This window comes from Coregonus lavaretus (assembly GCF_964263955.1).
Source record: "Coregonus lavaretus genome assembly, chromosome: 19".
Lineage (NCBI taxonomy): Eukaryota > Metazoa > Chordata > Actinopteri > Salmoniformes > Salmonidae > Coregonus > Coregonus lavaretus.
This window is the reverse complement of record NC_140006.1, coordinates 23,428,418-23,451,654: the sequence shown is the minus strand read 5'-3', so window position 1 is coordinate 23,451,654 and position 23,237 is coordinate 23,428,418. Positions and strand designations below refer to the sequence as shown.

General features: G+C 46.0%; 1 protein-coding gene across 2 annotated transcripts in view; it reads left to right on the top strand.

Moving 5' to 3' along the window:
- Window positions 1–23,237, top strand: part of LOC311147248 (rho GTPase-activating protein 21-like) — an 87,503-nt gene that overhangs the window by 40,679 nt on the left and 23,587 nt on the right. The window contains exons 1-6 of one of the 2 annotated variants that reach the window (XM_084183919.1): window positions 3,221–3,466; window positions 4,759–6,445; window positions 19,873–20,022; window positions 20,631–20,733; window positions 20,859–20,904; window positions 22,967–23,092. In XM_084183919.1, coding sequence (XP_084040045.1) covers window positions 3,344–3,466; window positions 4,759–6,445; window positions 19,873–20,022; window positions 20,631–20,733; window positions 20,859–20,904; window positions 22,967–23,092 — 2,235 coding nt within the window. In that variant the 5' untranslated portion in view covers window positions 3,221–3,343. Of the gene's footprint in view, window positions 1–3,220; window positions 3,467–4,758; window positions 6,446–19,872; window positions 20,023–20,630; window positions 20,734–20,858; window positions 20,905–22,966; window positions 23,093–23,237 lie in introns of those variants that run through there. The other variant, XM_084183918.1, reaches the window with a different exon arrangement.

The following is a 23,237-nucleotide window of genomic DNA, read 5'->3' as shown; positions in this document are numbered from 1 at the left end:
AGCACAAGGTGCACCTGTGTAATGATCATGCTGTTTAATCAGCTTCTTGATATTCCACACCTGTCAGGTGGATGGATTATCTTGGCAAAGGAGAAATGATCACTAACAGGGATATAAACAAATTTGTGCACAAAATTTGAGAGAAAAGCTTTTTTGTGCGTATGGAAAATGTCTGGGATCTTTTATTTCAGCTCATGAAACATGGGACCAACACTTTACATGTTGCATTTATATTTTTGTTCAGTGTATATTGGACAAATTAGTAGATGAATTCCCTTACTAACTGTGAACTCCACACGCAATAATGAAGGTTGTGCCAGTTCATATTAATGCATACCATTTCTGTTAGTACAGTCCTATGGAGAAAGGTTGGCGGTGTTAACACAGGTTCCACCCTAGTTGCCTTGTCACACCTAGCCTATTGTCAACTGTAGCACAAAATGCCCCTATCAGCTCAATGAATCCACCTCTATTGTCTAACTGCTGAGCCTATTAACACAGGCTTGTGTTGGAATGTTTACCTTACCAAAGGCTGTGGCCACTCCCTATGTCTAGTAGCACAGAATAGCTAGAGAGAGATTACAAAGGTATTGGCCATGGCGGCATTGCTGCGCAAAATCTGTGTCGGATATAAATAGTTGAGCTTGATCTTTGTTCACCACCAGGGCTGAGCTGAGAGGTTCAGCTTGCAATGTGCTGCCATTTCATTTTAAATTAACACAGGGGGTAGGCAGAACTAGGCTGATCAATTGATGCCAGTGGCCTTTCAGTTTATTATTAAGAGCTGAATCTGGTTATTTCACTGGAAAAGGGAAAGGCAGGTTTTGCAAATTTGCATTATCACATTTTTCTGATGCAGTGACTGTAGGAAATTAATTTAGGCCACCTAGTGGCATTGTGGGAGTTGAAATGAGTTTTGTGCTCTTGGCAGCCAGTCTCATGGACTTGTTTATTCTCTCATCTTCTCCTTCCTTCCCCTCTGTCTCTCTCTCCATCTCTTTCTCTCTAGCTGTTCCTGCAGTGCAGACTAGTCTTGCCTTACATGTCTCCCTGTGTAGCTGTGATTTGAGTGCAGTTGAAGGAAGCCCAAATGACGCTACCTCTAAAAATGTAAACTGCTTGTTCCTCCACTCTCATCATTAACTTTTCATGCACACAGCACACTAACTACTGGTGCTTGGTATGCATTCTGCTGCAGGTTCAGTAGGAAGGTAAACTCAGTTCTCTGAGCAGCTACGTATATGTGCATAATGAACACAATGTGTACAAGTAACAGAAAGAGTAGTACTGGATCATACAATGGGTAAACTGGCCTGTTAAGATATTTCACAGGAAGCCTGAATTAAAACGCTTCATTGCCTGATGCCCTCAAGCTGGTATGCGTCATCCTAGAAAAGCAGAGCTTGTAAACATCCCTATTCCCTCTGCTTCCTTCTCTCCCTTCCCATCGGCTCTGCCCTCTCCCGCTCCCCCTTCTCTCTTCCTATCCTCCGCTTCTCTTCTCCCTCCCTCCTCCCCTTTCCTGAGCTGTGTTGCACATCTGTTGTGCTAGCTAGCGGCCACCGGTCCACAGTGCTAGGCTAGTGGAGCGTATGAAAGGGCTGGCCGGCGCGGAGGTAGCGTAACGAGCTACTGATGTAGCCGTCCAGACGGGGGCTGTTAGCCGGTGCTGGAGGATTAGGATTAGCTGGAGTGACTGACATACAGAGAGACCCTCGTACACACACAGGCTGCAACAGGTTACAGCGTTACATATCAATAGCAGCAACATCATTGGCTTAGCATGAGAGAGCGACTCTGAGTGAGGTAGCCGGGGAAGGAAAGCGGGAGGGATGGAGGGAGGTTCTGAAGCAATATATCATCAAACCAGCTGTAGTCAGCTGACTGCCTCTGTGTTGTGAACAGGTTGATGCTGTTGAGAGGAAGAGAGGGAGGGAGCAGAAGGGAAGGGGCAGCAGTACCATCTGAGCTGAATGTATAATACAGCAGCTGCTTCCGTCATGTGAGCAATACCAAAGGGAGAGAGAGCGAGGCAGGGATAGAGAGTGGAGGCAGCAGCTCATTCATTGAGTGGTGTAACCTGGCTTCTGCAGTCAGATGGAGGGAGCAACAGAGAGATGGAGTACTCACAGTGCTGTGGAAGGCAGCAGGCTACCTCTTCTCCTGTCACCTACACCTCGCCCAGGACAGACTGGCTCACGCAGGTGGCATCGCTAATATGACAGTCCTGCCACTGCCAATGTCGCTTTCTCTCGATGCCGCTGCTGCAGCTATGATGGATTTTTAGCGCTTCGACTCAAGCCCTGGCATCGGTGTTCGAGACGAACACTTCTTTCTCCAACGTCGATCTGTTCCCTTTTCTTTTTAATAATGTGTGTGATTTGCTCTGCTGCTAGCCTTTTCCCTGTTCTTCTTCTCTCCTCCTCTCTCCCCTCGCCGCCGCCTCTCACTGCTCTCATTTTCTCTCCTGCTGTAACGGCAGCCTTTTTCACAGGAGCCCACTGATCTGGTAAGCAAGCAACAGCAGGGAGGATAACAATCACTTGAGGTTGGCATGTTGATGTTGTGTTCCCCCGTCTCATTTTTCCGTTGTCATGCATGTTGTAATTTTTGTTTGAGGTAATGTACTGTTCTTACGTGGCTGCTTTGTTAGCTAGCGGTGTCATTCATTCGATTGCCATGTTAGTAGGCTAATTGTTGCTATGTAGCCCTTAGCTACGGGCAGGAGGCAGTGATTCACCGTGCCCGCAGTACCTGTTAGATCAGGCAGCAGACAGAGCTGGCACCTTGGAGCCTCGCCCCTTTCTGATGCTCCAAGCCATCTATTCCAGCCTATGTCCTTAATGGCACCCTATTCCCTATATAGTGTAGTAGTTTTGGTCAAAAGTAGAGCATTCTATAGGGAATAGGGTTCTATGGCTTTGGTCAAAAGTAGTGCACTACATAGGGAATAGAGTGCCATTTGGGAGGCAGCCAGTGATAAAGGCCTTGGCCCCTGAACTTTCCACTAGTGCTCTAGCTATTGTTGAAGGGAGGGGCGAGCTCTTGTAGAACTGATTGTAGATACACTGGAAGCTTGCATAGCTTTACGTAAGAATCGTAATACGACACCAGGTGGTTGGGTTTAAAGTCCACCCAATTTTAACGTGTCATTTTTTGTGCTTGCTAGTTGCAAGGCAAACAGGAAACACATATGGAATGGCGTTTGACAAATGGACGAGGCTGCTCAGCCAGCTGTACGGAATCTACCACTATGGAATCTATGCGTGTGTGATCATCGTCTGCTGGCGTGTCGCTGAAGGAGTGTTGAGCTAACGTTTGCGTTGTTAAGCTGCCTGGGAGTATGAGAACGGAGGTTAGGTTTAGCATGGCGAGGACGGCTGTAGGTGCTGGGCTTCCTCTGCCCCCCTCTATCTCTGTGAGTCTTAGATCTCGCTTTAACAGTGCCAGTGCTGTCAGCCACAAGGTGGGTAAACCTAACAGATAGGTTACCTTCCTGTTCACTGTTTGGTCTTGCATGCCAGTCTCGCTCTTTTCTTCTTTCTTCCAACACATCTGTTGCTTCTTGTCCACTCTATTCAATCACAGATCACCTGACTAGCTATTCCCGCTGGCTGGCTGGCTACTCAGTAAGGTTGGACAGAATAGGACTGTTTCTGTTTGCTCTTACATATCTTAAATAACAGAAATCAGTGGAAATCAAGTTCCTTGAAAAAAATGTCCATCATTGGATAATTTGCTCAAGACCGTTTAGCCTATTTTTTTGACAGTGGTGTCATGCTTTTTTTGCTACATTTCCCCCTGTGTGTGTACTATAAAGGTGTTCATTACTTGAACCCAGAAGTGTTCATTGCTTAAATCCACAGTGGTATGTTTTTCCTGTCTTCTATGTGGGTGTGTGCACTGTGTGGCAGCACAGCATGCTCTCATTGCATAGTGAACAGTTAGCTAACTCTCTGGGTACTGTTATCTAAATACGGAGCGAGCAGATGAACACCAGTGACTCTCCTAACTTGCTACACGCCTCCACACTCTCACACTGCAACATGCTGCTCCCTGTTTGCCTGTCTTTCCTACCCACACATGTGACAGCTAGCATTATTAAACATTCACTACCACAGTTCTTTACCATCCCTTAGAGTTGCAATGTTGAATATGACATTTTGCTGATCCTATTTTGCGCCCTTCCCATTACATTTACATTTTAGTCATTTAGCAGACGCTCTTATCCAGAGCGACTTACAGTTAGTGAGTGCATACATTTTTCATATATATATATATTTTTCATACTTTTTTCATACTGGCCCCCCGTGGGAATCGAACCCACAACCCTGCCGTTGCAAGCGCTATGCTCTACCAACTGAGCTACAGGAGGCTAAAGTTGTATTTTTTAGTGATCCAATTGACATTTTAGTCATTTAGCAGGCGCTCTTATCCAGAGCGACTTACAATTAGTGAGTGCATACATTTTTCATACTGGCCCTAACTCTAAGATGTTTTCAGTGCTGAAGGGTCAAGTCTAGATATAAGCAGTGTAGAGTAGAGCTTACAAATCTGCAAACATTGAAGGGGTTAGGGCCAAGAGGGATGGGTAGGACCAAGAGGGATGGTTAGGGCCAAGGGGAATGGTTAGGGCCAAGGGGAATGGTTAGGGCCAAGGGGAATGGTTAGGGCCAAGGGGAAGGGATAGGGAGTGAATTGGAATCAGCGGACACCATTATTGTATCTCACCCTCTTCTCTCTTCTTTCTCGCTCCAGGCCTACTCCCAGGATGCGTACCTCCGAGGCCACAGTGCCTACAGTGGAATTGCCCGTCACATCCCCGAACCGCCCCCCATATGTTACCCCAGAGTAGACTGTAAGCCCCCGGGGATGGCCCAGGCTACAGAGACCCCCTCCCCGGTGGGGGTACAGGGAGCATGCCGGGGGCCTGGGGGGGCACCACCACCCGACCTGGGGTACCGCATAGAGATCCCCGTGCCCCCGTCCCCTCCTCCTCCTGCACACCCGTACCCCAAATCACAGACTGTGGCATGCATGCGCAACGACAGCGTGAGGACTGTGGTAGTTCCTCCAGAGCTGGGCCATATGGGCCGTATGAGACCAGCTCACAGAGTAGAGTACGGCCTGGTAGGGCCCCCTGACCCTGACATCATCAGAGGGCGACCTGGGTCTGTGTCCCACTACCCCCTGCCACGGAAAACCGACATCTACCCTTCTGGTGCGAGCCGCCTCAATTACGGCACCCCACCACCCCACTACCCACCCAACTCTAACTCCCCCAACCCCGGCGCTCACCAAAATATTGACTGGCGGACGTACCAGACGTACAGGGAGTACATCGACAACAAGGGTATCCATGCCTACGGCAGCCGGACCATCCAGGAGAGACTAGACAGCCTGCGAGCCGCCAGTCAGAACACCTTCAACTCCTCCCACTACATCCCCCAGGGGGGCTGGGGGCCCGACCCCAAAGGCCTCCGACGCAGGAGCACTTCCCACGACCGCGCCTACCACGGACCCCCACCCCCCTTCCACCACATGCCCCCTCGCAGCTCGTCCCAGGACCGTATGAGTGTGGCGGAGCGGGGGGTCCACTCCAGGAACTGGCCCCCTCGTAGCGTGTCCCAGGATGGGTTTACCCACAAGGTCCGGGCCCACTCCTCTGACTATGACTATGTGGACCCTTTGGATCTGGGCCGGTCCATGGTGGACAGACGGGGCTACGGTAGCAGGGCGGACCAGAGTACACGCCCCAGCAGGCAGAGCCTCTCCAAACAGGCTGTCCATCATCGACCCCCTGCAGGGTACGGTAGGGACAGTCTCCGGGGGGCGCCAATGTCTAACCCTGCCCTCTACACTAAAGGACCAGAGCAGCTCCAGCACCAGCCGCACAGTGCCCCTAACATGCCCCAAGACAGACCCTATCACCTGGGGAAGAATATCAGCTTGGAGCAATCCCACACTGACCAAAGAGCTGGTGTGAACCATGTGAGCCAGAGTAGGGGACGGGCAGAGACCATGCAGCCGCCAGGGGAGGTGCCAAGGAGAGAGGTGGCAGCGGTGGTTGGCCATAGGTCCTCTTCCCTCTCCGCTCCCCATCAGAGACCGCAGAGGCCTGGGATCCTCAAAACCTCTTACCAGCACCCTCGCCCAGAGCCCCAGGTGAACGGGCGTGGCGCCTTAGCCTCAGAGTCAGGTGTGGTGCTCAGGGAGAAGCCTCCTGGGTCGGGAAAGAATCCCAGCCCCCTACGCCACCCTTCCTACATCCTGGCGGTGAACGAGGAGGACTACTCGGAACCAGTGGCGGGTGCGGTGTGCTGGCTGCCCAACGATGCGCGGCGGGAGATGCACATGCGGCGGCTGAGCGAGAAGCAGGAAAAGCACCAGACTTCCTGCTCCTCCAGCAACCTGGACGAATCCCTCGACTCCATCCCCTTCATCGGTAAGAGACACAGCACTAACTTCACGGTTGCATCCCAAATTGCTTCCCATTCTCTATTTGGTACACTACTGTACTTCAACATTTGTACATTTTATAGGGAATAAGGTGCCATAGTTCTGTGAAAGTTCCAAGAACATTCGTTAGGTTCTGGCAAATGTCCAGTTGTGCTGATGATTATACAAGGTTTGTATAAAACATTTGCCTAATGTTGCAAGAACTTTCCCACAACGTTGCTCTCACATTTTGTTGTGGCAGTATGTTCTAAAAACATTACTGGTAAATTGTGTTATTACATTACCTTATATATATAAATAATATATGCCATTTAGCTGACACTTTTATCCAAAGCGTGCATACATTTTACGTATGGGTGGTCCTGGGAATCGAACCCACTATCCTGGCGTTGCAAGTGTCATGCTTGTTTTGGGGAATCTTCTGTGGTGGCTGTTACAGATGTCGTGCACAACATTTTAGTGAATGTTAGAAGATTCCAAAGATATTTCATAGAAAAAATGTAATTATTATTATTTTATTTTATTATGTTATCAGTCTGTTAGATAAAACCCTAACTAGAACTTAATGGGAATCTTAGCTAATGTTCTGGGAATGTTCCCGGTTTGCTGGGTAGGTCCCGATGTACAGATTGGGAGGGAAAGGAACATGACAGGGGAGGAAGGGAGGGGATGGTGTTCTAGTCTGGATTAGCAGACTAGAGCAGTTTTTTGCAATCTGAAAATCATTAGATTTAGCAAAATGTTTTATAGTGTTTTTCATTACATCCATGATGTTTACCACCAAATCAATCTCCTTGGCTACATGTACAGTAGTATGTTAAGGCGCTTTGGTGGCAGGCAGGAGAGTGTCGCTGGTGGTTTCTCTTAGTTTAGCTGCACAAGAGTGGGACGGTATGTGGATGGGTGTGAGTGAGAGTTTACACTACTCCATTAGTTTGTAGGATGTTGTCTTCTGTAATAATCATTTAAAAAATAGTCGCACACTCTAAATATGCTCCCAACAATTATGGGTAAACACCCTTTTTGGGGTGTGCATCAACTCAGGCTGTTCACAGGATTTCATCTTCCCCAAAAGTTTCTGTTCTCTTGATTTTCCCCATCACTATGAGTAGAACAATGGTAAACCATGATGTTGATGGTGGTAGGAACATTTGTCCTCAGAAGTGCTCTCTAAATGTCACTCCAACTAAAGTCAGAGTGTAAAAGGATTATTTTTCATGTTTGTGCATTTTCCTTTTATCTCCTTCATTTTGCTGAAAAAGCTTTTCTCTCAGCATTTTTGCATTGCACAAACAGCTGAAGTATACTTCATTTCCTTAAAGGGACAGTAGCCTGTTCTGACTATCCTATCCTTACACCGAGCTCAGACCCTGCCATATGCATGTTATTTTGTTTTAGGAGTCAGACAGTCAAGTTATTTTCTTAAATCGTGTGGACAACCAGGACATTGATTTATTATTACCTATTTGAAGAGTTGGGTCAGGATGTACTCTAGCTAAAATACATCAACATATTTTACTGGGCCATTTGGATCAGTAAGGTAGAACGCTCCTGTTTGCTGATCCACGTAGTGTTCTGGAAGGACACTGAAGAACATTGGGCCCGATTCCGACTTTTGTACACCTTTCCTACGCACGACTTTCCTATGCTCTAATTTCAGTTTATGTGATAAAACAAGCAAGTTAGTATAGTGTAGAGAATCATTGTACCATCTAAATCGCTGTGAAATATATTTTCCATAACCAGAAATAATATATTTTCAGCTGTTTGAAGCTGGTGTACAAAACTGAAAGTACAAATGCAAAAAACTAAAGTTAAGAATGGGAAGCATAGAAATAGTGCACATAGAACATATCTACCACTTCTTAGACTTGCTTTCAATTAGTGACAGATCTATAACACACATTTCTATGTGGATTTGGACGGGTTGCCAAAAAAGTTACATATTGCAGCTTTAATTCAACCACTGAAAACCATCCCACTTGCTGACCAACATATTTTCTTGTGTAGTTTCATTCAATAGGGCTTTCATTACATTTATCTTAAGCCATCTCTTTAAATAGGAGGAATGCTGCCTATGACCCCAAGAACACCATCCCCACCGTCAAACATGGAGGTGGAAACATTATGCTTTGGGGGTGTTTTTCTGCTAAGGGGACAGGACAACTTCACCGCATCAAAGGGACGATGGACGGGGCCATGTACCGTCAAATCTTGGGTGAGAACCTCCTTCCCTCAGCCAGGGCATTGAAAATGGGTAGTGGATGGGTATTCCAGCATGACAATGACCCAAAACACACGGCCAAGGCAACAAAGGAGTGGCTCAAGAAGAAGCACATAAAGGTCCTGGAGTGGCCTAGCCAGTCTCCAGACCTTAATCCCATAGAAAATCTGTGGAGGGAGCTGAAGGTTCGAGTTGCCAAACGTCAGCCTCGAAACCTTAATGACTTGGAGAAGATCTGCAAAGAGGAGTGGAACAAAATCCCTCCTGAGATGTGTGCAAACTTGGTGGCCAACTACAAGAAACGTCTGACCTCTGTGATTGCCAACAAGGGTTTTGCCACCAAGTACTAAGTCATGTTTTGCGGAGGGGTCAAATACTTATTTCCCTCATTAAAATGCAAATCAATTTATAACATTTTTGACATGCGTTTTTCTGGATTTTGTTGTTGTTATTCTGTCTCTCACTGTTCAAATAAACCTACCATTAAAATTATAGACTGATCATGTCTTTGTCAGTGGGCAAATGTACAAAATCAGCAGGGGATCAAATACTTTTTTCCCTCACTGTACATATTCCCTCCATTGTAGGGGATTAAAGTATTGGGACAAATTTACTTACGTATAATGTGTGTGGAGCCAGACACAGCAGGGCGTCAAACTGTAGAACCCAGTTCCTACATTTGAATATAAAAAATAGATTTTATCAAACGAAACTATGCTACGTTTTATCTCTGGGACCCTCAGGATGACAAATCAGAGCAAGATTACTGAATGTACAGTATCAGTCAAAAGTTTGGACACACCTACTCATTCAAGGGTTTTTCTTAATTTTACTATTTTTTACATTGTAGAATAATAGTGAAGACATCAAAACTATGAAATAACACACATGGAATCATATAGTAACCAAAAAAGTGTTAAACAAATCAAAATATGTTATATTTTAGATTTATCAAAGTAGCCACCCTTTGCCTTGATGGCAGCTTTGCACACTCTTGGCATTTTCTCAACCAGCTTCACCTGGAATGCTTTTCCAACAGTCTTGAAGGAGTTCCAACATATGCTGAGCACTTGTTGGATGCTTTTCCTTCACTCTACCGTCCGACTCATCCCAAACCATCTCAATTGGGTTGAGGTCGGGGGATTGTGGAGGCCAGGTCATCTGATGCAGCACTGCATCACTCTCCTTCTTGGTAAAATAGCCCTTACACAGTCTGGAGGCTCATTGTAATGGAATAAATGGAACGGTATCAAACATATGGAAACCACATATGACTCCGTTCCATTGATTCCATTCCAGCCATTCCAATGAGCCCGTCCTCCTATAGCTCCTCTCACCAGCCACCACTGGTACTGAAGCACCTTGTGTTACTAAACTTACTGAAGGCATTGTTAAAATGATTCAAGGCTGCTCGTGAATTTGTCCGTTAGAGACAATGCAATGTTGTCTCTCATTTCTTGTGAAAGCCCCTCTACACAGCACTAATCCAGTTTCACGTTTTATTAGTCATATATACGGGATACGCATGGTATGAAAAATGTATGCACTCACTAACTGTAAGTCACTCTGGATAAGAGCGTCTGCTAAATGACTAAAATGTAAAAATGTATACATCGTCCAAGGAAATGCTTACTTGCAGGTTCCTTTTCGACAATGCAACAACAATAAGAAATAATAAAAGATAAGAATACGAACATAAAGTAAATGGCAGTAGAATAGAATAATACATTTTAGCATAAGTATAATACAGGAAGGCACAATTTATAGTCCAATATTTAGATGTGTATTGGGGATGGGGGGCAAGTGTTTAAATTGAGCAGTATAATAAGAGTCTGGTAGCAGCAGTTGTGATGTGTGTGTGTGTGTAGCATGAATGTATGTGTCTGTGTGGGTGTGTGCATGAGTGAGTGCATTTGTGCTAGGGTGCGGAGAATCAGAGCAGGTGGTCAGTTCAAGTGTTCAGCAGTTTGATGGCTTGTAGATAGAAACTGTCTCTGACCTCATGCTCCGATACCGTCTGCCCGACAGTAAGGGAGAGACCAGCTCGTGGCTGGGGTGTGTGGGGTTTTTGATGATGCTGCGTGCCTTCCTCAGGCACCATTTTGATTAGATGTCCTGGATGGGTGGGAGCGCGGTCCCAGTGATGTACTGAGCTGTCTTCACCACCCGCTGGAGGGCCGTACCAGGCCGTTATGCAACCAGTCAGGATGCTCTCGATGGTGCAGTGGTAGTATTTGGAGAGGACCCGGGGCGGTGTGCCAAATTTCTTCAGCCGCCTTAGGAAGTATAGACGCTGTTGACAAGAGTGGTGGTGGTGTTGGTCCATGACAAGTCCTCATTGATGTGGATGCCGGGGAACTTAAAACTCGTGACTCTTTCTACTGCAGTTCCGTTGATGTGGATCGGGCCATGTTCCCTCCTCGCCATGTTCCCTCCTCTGCTTCCTGTATTCAACAATCAACTCCTTTGTTTTGCTGAAGTTGAGGGAGAGGTTGTCATGACACCACACTGCCAGTTCACTTACCTCCTCCCTATAAGCTGACTCTTTGTTGGTTATCAGGCCTACAATCGTGGTGTCGTCAGTAATCTTGATGGAGTTGGTGTCGTGCAAAGCCGCTCAGTCGTGGGTGAACAGGGAGTACAGCAGAGGACTGAGGACACACCCCTGGGGGACCCTGTGTTAAGAGTCAGTGTGGAGAAGGTGTTGCCAATCCTCGCATCCTGTGGCCTGCCCGTCAGGAAGTCCAGGATCCAGTTGCAGAGGGTGGTGTCCACACCCAGGGCTCTGAGCTTGGTGTCGAGCTTGGAGGGAACAATAGTGTTGAATTCTGAACTGTAGTCCATGAACTGCATTCTCACATAGGTGTTTCTCTTGTCCAGATGTGTTACGGCCGTGTGAATAGCGATGGAAATGGTATCTTCCATGGATCTGTTGGAGCGGTAGGGAAATTGGAGTAGGTCCAGTGTACCTGGCATGCTGGACTTGATGTGGTCCATGACCAGCCTCTCGAAGCACTTCATGATGATCGAGGTGAGCGTGACGGTGCGGTAGTCATTTGGGCACGTCACCTTGTTTTTCTTGGGCACTGGGACAATGGTGGTCTCCTTAAAGCAGGTGGGGACTACAGCCTGGGACAGGTTGAAGATGTCCAAGATGACTCCCCTCCATCTGGTCAGCACACACTCTGAGGATGCGGCTAAGGATGCCATCTGGGCTTTGTGTGTTCACTCTTGAGAGTTTTCCTCACGTCAGCCTCGGAGAGCGAAATCACCTGGTCGTCTGGAGCAGCGAGTGTCTTCCTGGATGGCTCGGTATTGTCTGCTTCGAAGCGAGCATAGAATGTGTTAAACTCGTCTGGGAGGAATGCTTCGGTGGGCACAACACAGCTGGATTTGCCTTTTGTAGGCTGTGATAGTCTGTAGTCCTTGCCACGTGCAACGCAAGTCTTGAGTTGTCAAACATCAATTCAAGTTTGAGCTCGTGCCTGCTTGCCTTTACGCTTTGCACGCCACTGAGTTATCGGGGTTCGTTCTGCTGCCATTGAATGCTGCAGTGGATGGGTACATGTCCGGATTGTTATTGTGGGTGCAACATCAACACATTTCTTAATGAAACCTGTGACTGACAATGTACAGTGCTTTCAGAAAGTATTCATACCCCTTGGCTGAATTCAAAATTGATTAAATATGTTTTTTCTCTCACGCATCTACACACAATACCCCATAATGACAAAGTAAAAACATGTTTTTAGAAATGTTTGCAAATGTATTGAAAATGAAGTTTAGAAATATCTAATTTACATAAGTATTCACACCCTTGAGTCAATACATGTTTGAATCACCTTTGACAGTGATTACAGCTGTGAGTCTTTCTGGGTAAGTCTCTAAGAGCTTTGCACACCTGGATGTACAATATTTGCCCATGATTCTTTTCCCGTCAATTGCATGAAGAAAATAAGGAAATACAGGGAGCGGAGATCAGGGTGCCTTGTGAGAATTCGTTGGCGAGTGGGTAACCCGCCTCTACCATCCGTTCTTTTAGCCAACATGTAATCACTGGAGAATAAACTGGATGAGCTCCGTTCGAGACTCCTACCAATGGGACATAAAAAAACTGTAGTATCTTATGTTTCACAGAGTCGTGGCTGAACGACAACATGGATAATATACAGTTGGCTGGGTTTTCCGTGCGTCAGCAGGACAGAACAGCTATGTCCGGTAAGACGAGGGGAGGGTGTGTGTGTGTATTTGTCAATTACAGCTGGTGCGCAATGTCTAATATTAAGGTAGTCTCGAGGTATTGCTCGCCTGAGGTAGAATACCTCATGATAAGCTGTAGACCACACTATCTACCAAGAGAGTTTTCATCTATATTTTTCTTAGCCATCTATTTACCACCACAAACCGACGCTGGCACTAAGCCCGCACTCAACGAGCTGTATAAGACCAAACAAACAAGAAGATGCTCATCCAGAAGCGGCGCTCATAGTGGCCGGGGACATTAATGCAGGCAAACTAAAATCTGTTTTACCTCATTTCTACCAGCATCTCACGTGCAACCAGAGGGAAAAAAACTCTAGACCACCTTTTATCCACACACAGAGACTCATATAAAGCTCTCCCTCGCCCTCCATTTGGAAAATCTGACCATAATTATATCCTCCTGATTCCTGCTTACAAGCAAAAACTAAAGCAGGAAGTACTAGTGACTCGCTCAATACGGAAGTGGTCAGATGATGCGGATGCTACGCTACAGGACTGTTTTGCTAGCACAGACTGGAATATGTTCGGGATTCCTCCAATGGCATTGAGGAGTATATCACCTCAGTCACCGGCTTCATCAATAAGTGCATTGACGAAGTCGTCCCCACAGTGACCGTACATACATATCCCAACCAGAAGCCATGGATTACAGGCAACATCCGCACCGAGCTAACGGCTAGAGCTTCCGCTTTTAAGGAGCGGGAAATTTAATCCGGACGCTAATAAGAAATCCCTCTATGCCGTCAGATGAACCATCGTCGGATGTGGCAGGGCTTGCAAACTAATACGGACTACAAAGGGAAACCCAGCCGCGAGCTGCCCAGTGACGCGAGCCTACCAGACGGTCTAAATACCTTTTTAATGCTCGCTTTGAGGCAAGCAACACTGAAGCATGCATGAGAGCACCAGCTGTTCCAGATGACTCTGTGATTGACCTTTAAACAGGTCAACGTTCACAATGCCGTGGGGCCATACGGATTACCAGGACGTGTACTCGGAGCATAAGCGGACCAACTGGCAAGTGTCTTATCTGACATTTTCAACCTCTCCCTGACCGAGTCTGTAATACCTACATGTTTCAAGCAGACCACCATAGTCCCTGTGCCCAAGAAAGTGAAGGTAACCTGCCTAAATGACTACCGCCCCGTAGCACTCACGTCGGTAGCCATAAAGTGCTTTGAAAGGCTGGTCATGGCTCACATCAACACCATCATCCCGGAAACCCTAGACCCACTCCAATTCGCATACCGCCCCAACTGATCCACAGATAACGCAATCTCAATCGCACTACACACTGCCCTTTCCCACCTGGACAAAAGGAACACCTACGTGAGAATGCTGTTCATTGACTACAGCTCAGCTTTCAACACCATAGTGCCCCAAAATCTCATCACTAAGCTAAGGACCCTGGGACTAAACACCTCCCTCTGCAACTGTATCCTGGACTTCCTGACGGCCGCCCCCAGGTGGTGAACGTAGGCAACAACACATCAGCCACGCTGATCCTCAACACGGGGGCCCCTCAGGGGTGTGTGCTTAGTCCCTTCCTGTTCCCCCACGACTGCGTGGCCAAGCATAACTCCAAAACCATCAGTAAGTTTGCTGACAACACAACGGTGGTAGGTCTGATCACCAACAACTATGAGACAGCCTATAGGGAGGAGGTCAGACCTGGCAGTGTAGTGTCAGGACAGAAACCTCTCCTTACACGTGAGCAAGACAAATGAGATGATCGTGGACTACAGGGGGAAAAAAGAGGACTGAGCACGCCCCCATTCTCATCGACGGGGCTGTAGTGGAACAGGTTGAGAGCTTCAAGTTCCTTGGTGTCCACCTCACCAACAAACTAGCATGGTCCAAACACACCAAGAAAGTCGTGAAGAGGGCAAGACAACGCCTTTTCCCTCCCTAGATCCTCAAAAAGTTATACAGCTGCACCATCGAGAGCATCCTGACCGGTTGCATCACCGCCTAGTATGGCAACTGCTCGGCATCCGACCGTAAGGCGCTACAGATGGTAGTGCATATGGCCCAGTACATCACTGGGGCCAAGCTTCCTGCCATCCAGGCCCTATATACTAGGCAGTGTCGGAGATAGGCCCAAAAAATTGTCAAAGACTGTTCTCTCTGCTACCGCATGGCAAGCGGTACCGGAGCACCAAGTCTAGGTCCAAAAGGCTCCTTAATATAGCCTCATTATTGTTAATGAGGCTAGGTCCAAAAGGCTCCTTAATATAGCTTCATTATTGTTATTTTATTTTCTTAACTCTATTTTCCTAAAACTGTTTTGTTGGTTAAGGGCTTGTAAGTAAGCATTCAGCGCATGTGACAAATAACATTTGATTTGATTTAACTTGTTCTCTGTAAAATCGTAGGGCTTTGGAATCGTGATATTGCGTACTTTCGAGAAAAATAAACAGATTTCTCAACTCACCCTGACTTTGAGAAGGGATTACATGACGATTAGCTCAGCAACTGCGTGACGCAGCATGACAACGTGATCGCGATTGGTCGACAGTCTGCTGTGTGAGGAGTTATACGTTTCTCCATTCATTGCCCAATGGGATTCCTATATATTTTCTCTAGCTCTGGCTTGTTATTTTACATTTACATTTTAGTAATTTAGCAGACGCTCTTTTCCAGAGCGACTTACAGTTAGTGAATACATTTTTATTTTTATTTTTATACTGGCCCCCCGTGGGAATCGAACCCACAACCCTGGCATTGCAAACGCCATGCTCTATCATCTGAGCTACATCCCTGCCGGCCATTCCCTCCCCTACCCTGGACGACGCTGGGCCAATTGTGCGCCGCCCATGAGTCTCCCAGTCGCGGCCGGCTGCGACAGAGCCTGGATTCGAACCAGGATCTCTAGTGGCACAGTTAGCACTGCGATGCAGTGCCTTAGACCACTGCGCCACTCAGGAGACCGACATTGACCGACATTGTTATCACAATGTACTGTCTGTTGTTATGACAAGCACATGCTAGCTGTTCATTACGAAAATGTTTCTTACTTAAACCATAATGTCAACGACACTGTTATTCAATACAAAATGCTATATATTTAAACTGCAAATGGAATGCGCTGAGGAGTGAAATGTTAATGCAGTAAATGGCTTGCCGAACTGGTTTTAGTCACACGTTCTAATTTAGCTAGCTAGCTAACATTATCTCATCATGAATGACACACATGGCCTGAATGATCTATCTGTGCCAACTAACTAAATAAGCCCACTAACATAATAGGCCCAGACAGTAAGTGTTATTTTTGTATGAAGGATGAGTCCGGGGTGACTTTGGCGCCAGTCCAGTGTTTGCACATAAGTAGCACAGATTGCTTGCTTGCTAGCTAGCTAGGCTAACTACCTTGCTGGCTAGATGGAACCTAACTACATTGCTGATTTGCTAGCCAGCTAATGTTAACCAAGTGAGCATGTGATGAGGACAGGGCTGTTTGATTGGTGAAGTGTACTTTTGATTATTTACTTATTCAAATACGCTGGCTGTGGCAAGCTACTCACCGTCAAAACACCATGCCCACTTTCTGATTCTCACGTCGGGACTTACGGGCTGAATTATGTTCAATGAATAGCTTGTATAGCGCCCTCTTGAGGCAACCATAGGAAAATTATAAAATTGACCACAAATGACCACACATATTTGTTCATTCTATGTATATAATATTGGTGCTTTATTGGTGCAATAAAGACCGATACAAATGTTTATGTGAAAGGCTAATATGAACCGACAATATCAGTCAAATGATTTATCGGTCGGGCTCAAATATTTACCCGTCTACCAATAGGTGCCCTTTGCAAAGCATTGGAATACCTCCCTGGTCTTTGGTTGAATCTGCGTTTGAAATTCACTGCTCGACTGAGGGACCTTATAGTTAATTGTATGTATGGGGTACAGAGATGAGGTAGTCATTCAAGAATCATGTTAAACACTTATTGCACACTGAGTGAGTCCATGCAACTTATTATGTAACTTGTTAAGCAAATGTTTACTCCTGAACTTATTTAGGCTTGCCATGACAATGGGGTTGAATACTTATTGACTCAAGACATTTCAGCTTTTCATTTTGAAAAAGATAGTTAAAATTTCAAAAAACATAATTAGACTTAGTGTGTAGGCCAGTGACAAAATACATCTAAATGTAATCCATTTTAAATCCAAACTGTAACACAACTAAATGTGGAAAAAGTCAATCGGTGTGAAAACTTTCTGAAGGCATTCCTCAATGTTGATGGATCTGTCTTGGGTGGATGAATCTTGGAACATATCACGGGGAGTAGTAACAGCACGCTGGATACTTTTGTGGGGCAGAATACGGGTTTGTGATATTTGGGAAAATATGTTTTAGACAGGCTTGGTTAAAGTCACCCGTGACTGCTTCCGGGTAAGAGGATTCTTGCTGGCTAATGATCTTGTGAAGTTCGCTGAGTGCCGTCGTTGTTTGCTCGTGGCGGTATGTACACAGCTGTGATGATAACACACGTGAATTCCCTCTGCATATAGTGGGGTCGGCATTTTAGCATCTCCAGGTCAGGTGAACAGGAGCTGATGTCCCTCTGCGATTGAAGCCCTGCTCTGAGTTTACTAAGTTTATTTCCCAGCGATTAGACATTAGCCATCAGGATACTAGGAAGAGGAGGCCGTGTAGCCCGTCTTTTCAGTCTAGCTTTGAATCCCCCTTTCCTTCCTCTTCTTCGTCGCCGGCGTTGCCTTAGGTAATCTCGGCCAGGAGCAGCAGGTAAGCCCACTATGCGGGCAAGAAAGGAGTGAATGTAGTAATCCAGATCTGGGAGGCTGAGAGTGTGTAGCTTCCCATTCATAATCCAGAAGTGTTTGTCGGTCGTAGGAAATTATTGCACGAACATTCTGAGCAAACAAAGTAATAATTTATGCAAAAATAGTCATAGAAAAGCAAAGTCGAGCTGGAATCGGCAATAGATGCGCGCCTCCCTCCGTGTCGACACTTGATACCAAACTGCCTTACTTACACTGTCTCCCGTGATGTTGATGATGATGATGATCTTTATTTAACGAGCTAGAAATCTATTTCTGTATCATCTAGCAATTACATGTCTGCCTGTCATGGTCTGTCCGTACCACCACTGCTGGTAGTGTATCAGGCAGGCAGGGCCAAGCCAGGTGCAGACAAAGCAGGCAGTTACAGTGAGGAGGGAGGGTGATGGGGCCGCCACAGCACCACCACTCCGGGCCTGGTGCCCATGATGTGATCCAGAGAACAGAGGTCTGATTGACCAGGCCTGAGCAGCCCCTTAGGCTCCCATCAATGACCCGTTTGAAAGGTCAGGCAGGCAGGCCACTGTCTGTACGGTAGGGGCTCTCAGCTCTCGTCATGTGAGGTCAGATTCCATTCCCATGGCCCGCCCTGGCAGTGGCAGACAGTGGCTGAGCCGGTTGGTCACTAGTCTTCTTTAGCCTTCTTTAGCTCTGGTCCAGGTCACATTATTTTCTTTCCCTCTTGGATCTAACAGCTGATAAGTGTCAATGTCTGGGTTTTATTGGAATCTAAAAAATGACGGGTGTTACTGGAATAAGGTCATCCATCGCCTGCTGGATTTTAGTATTTCGTTTTTAATATTTGAGAAACATGAATTTAAGTTTCATTTAAACGTTTTGAGGGTCTTCAAATACGATCCCTCGTTGAGGATTTATCTTGCAAAGTTTCACTTTTGAACTTTGCAAGGAACTTCAGGACTCGTGGATTGGGACCAGCACTACCAGAGAAGCTGGGATGTTCTTTGCATCCCAGAGTGAGGATCTCCGGTACCGGGCCAGTCCAATTATGGTCAGGCCAGGCTAGGTGTAGTGAGGGTCATCCCCCAGGACTGGTAATCCCTCCCTGGGCAGCATGCTGCTGGTGGACAGGCTGGGCATGGGGCTGGGGCCCTGGGCTTGGCTGGACAAGGGGGGCTGGTGCAGGGCCTGCCAGGAGTGTGAGCGCCGCTACCTGACGCTGGAAGAACCAGACGGTGTGTTGAGTTCCACAGATGGGGGAAGAGGGCAGTGTGTAACCTATAAGAAGTCCAGTTTCTTGTATGCAGTTATTTTGCTTCTCAAAAAGTTGGGTTATTGGTGGTATGTTATTGTATAACGGCTGCTCTTTGAAGTTGACGCCATCAATGGGGTTGTTGTACATTTGGCCCATGTTGTATAGCTGTATTGGGTGAATATTAGATCTAAAGATTTGAGAGGGGGTGTTTGTGTCCACAGAGAGGGTGAATCTGCTTATGGGATAGGCCTATATTGGTGATGGATGCCTATGGGGTTACATTGGCGATGTTCCTTCACACCCCTTCTCCTTGGCCCTGGTTGAGATGAGAGATGGGCGCAGCCTGGGATGCTGGAAGGAACTAGGGCAGTGGCTTTTAAATTTAGCTCCACAAGCCCCAAGGCTGCAGGCAGAGAGCAGCTTTGCACTCTGAGCTGTTTTGGGCTCGGCGGGCCAGGGTTGGGCGGAGTTGGAGATGCTGCTCTAATCAGCAGTTAACAACTTTCACACTTTTCTTTTCAAAAAACGGGCCATGTCAGAAAGAGAGACGGAGGGAGGGAGGGAGGGAGGGAGAGCGAGAGAGACGTCCTCTTTCCTAGCAGTTGTGTTGTTGTAGTGCCATAAGAGGGTTACATTGGGACTCTTCTTAATGCTGCAGTGGTCTACTTGCTGATGATACATAACTGGAGTATCTCAGGAAGCTGAATTATTATTTAAAACAAATTTGTTGCAACGTAATCAGAAGTTTAGGTACATTTTATCCATTATGATCATGAGGAAGATCATGGTGATGATAATGGTGAGATGGAGGAACATGATGATGATGACAGTGATGAAGTGCTACTTAACATATATTTGTCCATCATGTAATACCTAAGCTTGTGTTGTGTGGTTGCAGACGAGCTGGCTAGCCCTAGTGTTGACCATGAGGCCACGTCCATTCCTGCTTCCGCCCTGATATCTGCCGCTCCAGCCATAACTACAGTCCCCCCTAGCCCAAGCTCCTCCCCGTGCCCTCTCATGCGCCGACAGCTATCACATGACCAAGGTAAGAGGCACTCTGGGGGCGGGGCTCCTGGTTGTCATGGTTAAGGTGAAGATACAGCACTGTCAGTTGCTGTGTTGTCAATGCCATTGTTGTCTGTTTCAGTCATTGGTGGCATCTGAAACATGGCACTCTATTCTGTATGCAATGCACTACTGTTGACCAGATCCCCAATCCCCATAGGCCCTGGTCAAAAGTAGTGCACTATATATAGAGAATACTACAGTGCCATCTCAGCCGCCTTCATTGCGTTGTTACTGTCTTGATGTTTCTGGCACATAATAGCTGTGGCACATAATAGATGTGATAGAACTCAGTGCTGGAGTTTTCTGATGAAGCATGACATTGACCCAGTTCTTTATACAGGCTTGAAAGCAGCAATGATGTCTCCTCCATCAGTGCTAAATCACTTCAGAATAAAATTGGCAACGTGTCATTGTTTAAATAACCCACTTTGGGCTGTGCATTTGATATTAACACAATTCTCTCCTGTGATATTGAGCCCTAAAGCTACCTCAGAGAGCACCACCACTGACCCTCACCAATAACATTCAGCTATGACACATCACTCTGTTTACACACTGTCCTTGTGTTTATGTTCCGGTCTCAAGAGTCTCTCAGAAATGCTATTCTGGAGTCTGATGCCGAGGCCAAACAAGAGAGGTCCAAATCCTGCGACGAGGGCCTGGATAACTACAGAGAGGAAGGCAGAGGGTGAGTCCCTTTTTACATTTGGAGATGTGGGATTTGGTTTTATTTTCATGATACTGATTTCCAATCGTTTTTTGTTCATCCTCCTAATATTCGTTTTTTGTCTCCCTTCTCCTCTCTGTCTCCAGCCGATCAAACAGCAAACACATGCCCAGTCTGAGAGGCCTGAGAAAGGTGAGGAAACTGCTCGATACAGGGTTTATTAACCACAACATGTTGACTTTGTTTATAACAACTATAAAGGATTATAACAGCTCTATAATGGTTTAACTAAGCCATGTTGGCTGTGTTTATACAGCCAGTATACCGGCTATTAAACATACAGTACCAGTCAAAAGTTTGGACACACCTTCTCATTCAAGGGTTTTTCTTTATTTTTACTATTTTCTACATTGTAGAATAATAGTAAAGACATCAAAACTATGAAATAACACATATTAAATCAAAATATATTTTAGATTCTTCAAAGTAGCCACCCTTTGCCTTGATGACAGCTTTGCACGCTCTTGGCATTCTCTCAATCAGCTTCATGAGGAATGATTTTCCAATAGTCTTGAAGGAGTTCCCACATATGCAGAGCATTTGTTGGCTGCTTTTCCTTCACTCTGCGGTCCAACTCATCCCAAACCATCTCTATTGGGTTGAGGTCGGGTGATTGTGGAGGCCAGGTCATCTGATAAAGCACTCCATCACTCTCCTTCTTGGTCAAATAGCCCTTACACCGCCTGGAGGTGTGTTGGGTCATTGTCCTGTTGAAAAACAAATGATAGTCCCACTAAGTGCAAACCAGATGGTATGGCATATCACTGCAGAATGCTGTGGTAGCCATGCTGGTTAAGTGTGCCTTGAATAAAAAAAAAAAAGCACAGACAGTGTCACCAGCAAAGCACCCCCATACCTTCACACCTCCTCCATGCTTCACGGTGGGAACCACACATGTGGAGATCATCCGTTCACCTACTCTGCGTCTCACAAAGACACAGCGGTTGGAACCAAAAATCTCTCATTTGGACTCATCAGACCAAAGGACAGATTTCCACCGGTCTAATGTCCATTGCTTGTGTTTCTTGGCCCAAACAAGTCTCTTCTTCTTATTGGTGTCCTTTAGTAGTGGTGTCTTTGCAGCAATTCGACCATGAAGGCTTGATTCACGCAGTCTCCTCTGAACAGTTGATGTTGAGATGTCTCTGTTACTTGAACTCTGAAACATTTATTTGGGCTGCAATCTGAGGTGCAGTTAACTCTAATTAACTTATCCTCTGTAGCAGAGGTAACTCTGGGTCTTCCTTTTCTGTGGTGGTCCTCATGAGAGCCAGTTTCATCATAGAGCTTGATGGTTTTTGCTACTGCACTTGAAGAAACTTTCAAAGTTCTTGACATTTTCCGGATTGACTGACCTTCATGTCTTAAAGTAATGATGGACTGTCGTTTCTCTTTGCTTATTTGAGCTGTTCTTGCAATAATATGGACTTGGTATTTTACCAAATAGGTCTATCTTCTGTATACCACCCCTACCTTGTCACAATACAACTGATTGGCTCAAACTCATTAAGAAGGAAGTAAATTCCACAAATTAACTTTTAACAAGGCACACCTGTTAATTGAAATGCATTCCAGGTGACTACCTCATGAAGCTGGTTGAGAGAATGCCAAGAGTGTGCAAAGCTGTCATCAAGGCAAAGGGTGGCTACTTTGAAGAATCTCAAATATAAAATATATTTTGATTTGTTTAACACTTTTTTGGTTACTATATGATTCCATATGTGTTATTTCATAGGTTTGATGTCTTCACTATTATTCTACAATGTAGAAAATAGTAAAAATAAAGAAAAACTCTTGAATGAGTAGGTGTTCAAACTTTTGACTGGTACTGTATGTGGGCAAGAAGCCGGTAATATCTATCCCTAATCATAGTGCCTAACGGTGGGACAAGCTGCTACTTTTATGCAACTGGTTGTTTGAAAACAATCTTTGGACTTTCCCTGTGCTTTTGAAAGGTTTCCTAATCACATTGACAGGATGTGTTGTATGGTTTCCTGGCTTTGCCTGACTCATCTTGATTTCAACACCCATAATGAACTCACCTGTCATTGTGATTTTGCTACAGTAGTCAGACAGGCTTTGATGCTCCTGAGATACCAGTAGAAAGGGACTCCCTGGGGGTTTTAGCTATTTTCTTTAAGAGCACAGGCTCTCTCTTCCTACTGATTACTCATATTCGTGTGTGTGTGTGTAGGCTCTGGATGGATACAAGTCATCTGATGACTCTGGGTCCAGAAGGGACTCCTCTTCAGATATATTCAGTGACTCTTCTAAAGAAGGCTGGCTCAACTTCAGGCAGATCAACACTGAGAAGAGCAAGGTATATTTTCACACTTATACCCTTGTCCTACTGCCAAATCATGTGGGGCTCTACTGTGCTGGTCTGGTTACGTATCCACCATAGTTGCTGGAAAGGACAATGTGAAATAAAAATATCCACAATCGTGTGAAAAGGTTATCACGCA